General features: G+C 47.2%; 1 protein-coding gene across 1 annotated transcript in view; it reads right to left on the bottom strand.

Moving 5' to 3' along the window:
• The window catches only part of LOC124024905 (slit homolog 2 protein-like), a gene marked incomplete at its 3' end in the record, with an annotated part of 67,275 nt that overhangs the window by 29,368 nt on the left and 35,407 nt on the right, over nt 1-2,500 (bottom strand). Inside the window, 2 exon segments of the mRNA XM_046338638.1 lie at nt 193-336; nt 844-918. Coding sequence (XP_046194594.1) covers nt 193-336; nt 844-918 — 219 coding nt within the window.

Here is a 2,500-nt window from a genome sequence, read left to right as displayed (position 1 = left end):
TTGAGACCCTGTAACATGCCCTGTGTGTGTGTGTGTGTGTGTGTGTGTGTGTGTGTGTGTGTGTGTGTGTGTGTGTGTGTGTGTGTGTGTGTGTGTGTGTGTGTGTGTGTGTGTGTGTGTGTGTGTGTGTGTGTGTGTGTGTGTGTGTGTGTGTGTGTGTGTGTGTGTGTGTGTGTGTGTGTGTGTACCCACAGTGTGCGTAGTCCGTTGAGACCCTGTAACATGCCCTGCTGGATGTTCTCCAGTCTGTTAGAAGTCAGAATCAACTCATTGACTCCTGTCGCTCCTTCAAATGTCCCCTCCTCTATGTCACTGATACGGTTGTTACTGAGGTTACTATGGAGAGAGAGAGACAGAGACAGAGACAGAGAGAGAGGAGAAATGAGGGAGAGACAGAGACAGAGAGAGAGAGAGAGAGAGAGAGAGAGGGGGAGACAGACAGAGAGAGAGACAGAGAGAGAGACAGAGAGAGAAGGGAGGGAGAGACAGAGAGAGACAGAGAGAGAGAGAGAGAGAGAGAGGAGAGAGAGAGAGAGAGAGAGAGAGAGAGAGAGAGAGGGGGAGACAGACAGAGAGAGAGAGACAGAGAGAGAGAGAGACAGAGAGAGAGAGACAGAGAGAGAGACAGAGAGAGAGACAGAGAGAGACAGAGACAGAGAGAGAGACAGAGAGAGAGACAGAGAGAGAGACAGGCAGAGAGAGAGAGAGATAGAGAGAGAGAAAGGAGGGAGAGAGAGAGAGAGAGAGAGAGAGTGGAGAAGGGAGGGATAGACTGAATGAACCTTGGGAACCATTGATTGGCTGAATGAACCTTGGGAACCATTGATTGGCTGAGATACTTACATCTTCTTGAGCTGAGGCAGCCTCTTAAAGAATCCGGTCGCCTCCAGCACTGAAAACTCATTGTTGTTCAGACGACTAGAGAGAGACAGAGGGAGGGAGGGAGAGAGAGGGGGGAGGGAGGAGGGAGGGAGGGAGGGAGGGAGGGAGGGAGGGAGGGAGGGAGGGAGGGAGGGAGGGAAGGAAGGAAGGAGAGTGGGGGAGAGAGTGAATGAAGAACACAGAGATGACAGTCTGTCAATCCCTCAGTCTGTCAGTCTCTCAGTGTCTCAATCTCTCAGTCTCTCAGTCTGTCAGTGTCTCAATCTCTCAGTCTCTCAGTCTGTCAGTCTCTCAGTGTCTCAGTCTCTTAGTGTCTCAGTCTCTCAGTGTCTCAGTGTCTCAATCTCTCAGTGTCTCAGACTCTCAGTCTCTCAGTGTCTCAATCTCTCAGTCTCTCAGTCTGTCAGTGTCTCAGACTCTCAGTCTCTCAGTGTCTCAATCTCTCAGTCTCTCAGTCTGTCAGTCTCTCAGTGTCTCAGTCTCTCAGTCTCTCAATCTCTCAGTCTCTCAGTCTGTCAATCGCTCAGTGTCTCAGTCTGTCAGTCTCTCAGAGTCTGTGTTCCTGAATGTGTGGTATCTCCTAACTCAGATCCCTAATGTGTGGTATCTCCTAACTCAGATCCTGAATGTGTGGTATCTCCTAACTCAGATCCTGAATGTGTGGTATCTCCTAACTCACAGGAACTGAATGTGTGGTATCTCCTAACTCAGATCCTGAATGTGTGGTATCTCCTAACTCTCAGATCCTGAATGTGTGGTATCTCCTAACTCACAGGAACTGAATGTGTGGTATCTCCTAACTCAGATCCTGAATGTATGGTATCTCCTAACTCAGATCTGAATGTGTGATCCTGAATGTGTGGTATCTCCTAACTCAGATCCTGAATGTGTGGTATCTCCTAACTCACAGGAACTGAATGTGTGGTATCTCCTAACTCAGATCCTGAATGTGTGGTATCTCCTAACTCAGTTCCTGAATGTGTGGTATCTCCTAACTCAGATCCTGAATGTGTGGTATCTCCTAACTCAGATCCTGAATGTGTGGTATCTCCTAACTCAGATCAGGAACTGAATGTGTGGTATCTCCTAACTCACAGGAACTGAATGTGTGGTATCTCAGTTCCTAACTCACAGGAACTGAATGTGTGGTATCTCCTAACTCCTGAATGTATGGTATCAGGAACTGAATGTGTATCTCCTAACTCAGATCCTGAATGGTATCTCCTAACTCAGTTCCTAAATGTGTGGTATCTCCTAACTCAGTTCCTGAATGTTCCTAAATGTGTGGTATCTCCTAACTCAGATCCCTAATGTGAATGTATGTATCTCCTAACTCAGATCCTGAATGTATGGTATCTCCTAACTCACAGGAACTGAATGTGTGGTATCTCCTAACTCACAGGAACTGAATGTGTGGTATCTCCTAACTCAGTTCCTAAATGTGTGGTATCTCCTAACTCAGTTCCTAAATGTGTGGTATCTCCTAACTCAGATCCTAATGTGTGGTATCTCCTAACTCAGATCCTGAATGTATGGTATCTCCCTAACTCAACTCAGGAACTGAATGTGTGGTATCTCCTAACTGAGATCCTGAATGTATGGTATCTCCTAACTCACA

Source organism: Oncorhynchus gorbuscha, unplaced genomic scaffold (assembly GCF_021184085.1).
Source record: "Oncorhynchus gorbuscha isolate QuinsamMale2020 ecotype Even-year unplaced genomic scaffold, OgorEven_v1.0 Un_scaffold_2060, whole genome shotgun sequence".
Lineage (NCBI taxonomy): Eukaryota > Metazoa > Chordata > Actinopteri > Salmoniformes > Salmonidae > Oncorhynchus > Oncorhynchus gorbuscha.
Note: the sequence above shows the minus strand (reverse complement) of the source record. Positions and strands in the feature narration are given on the sequence as shown.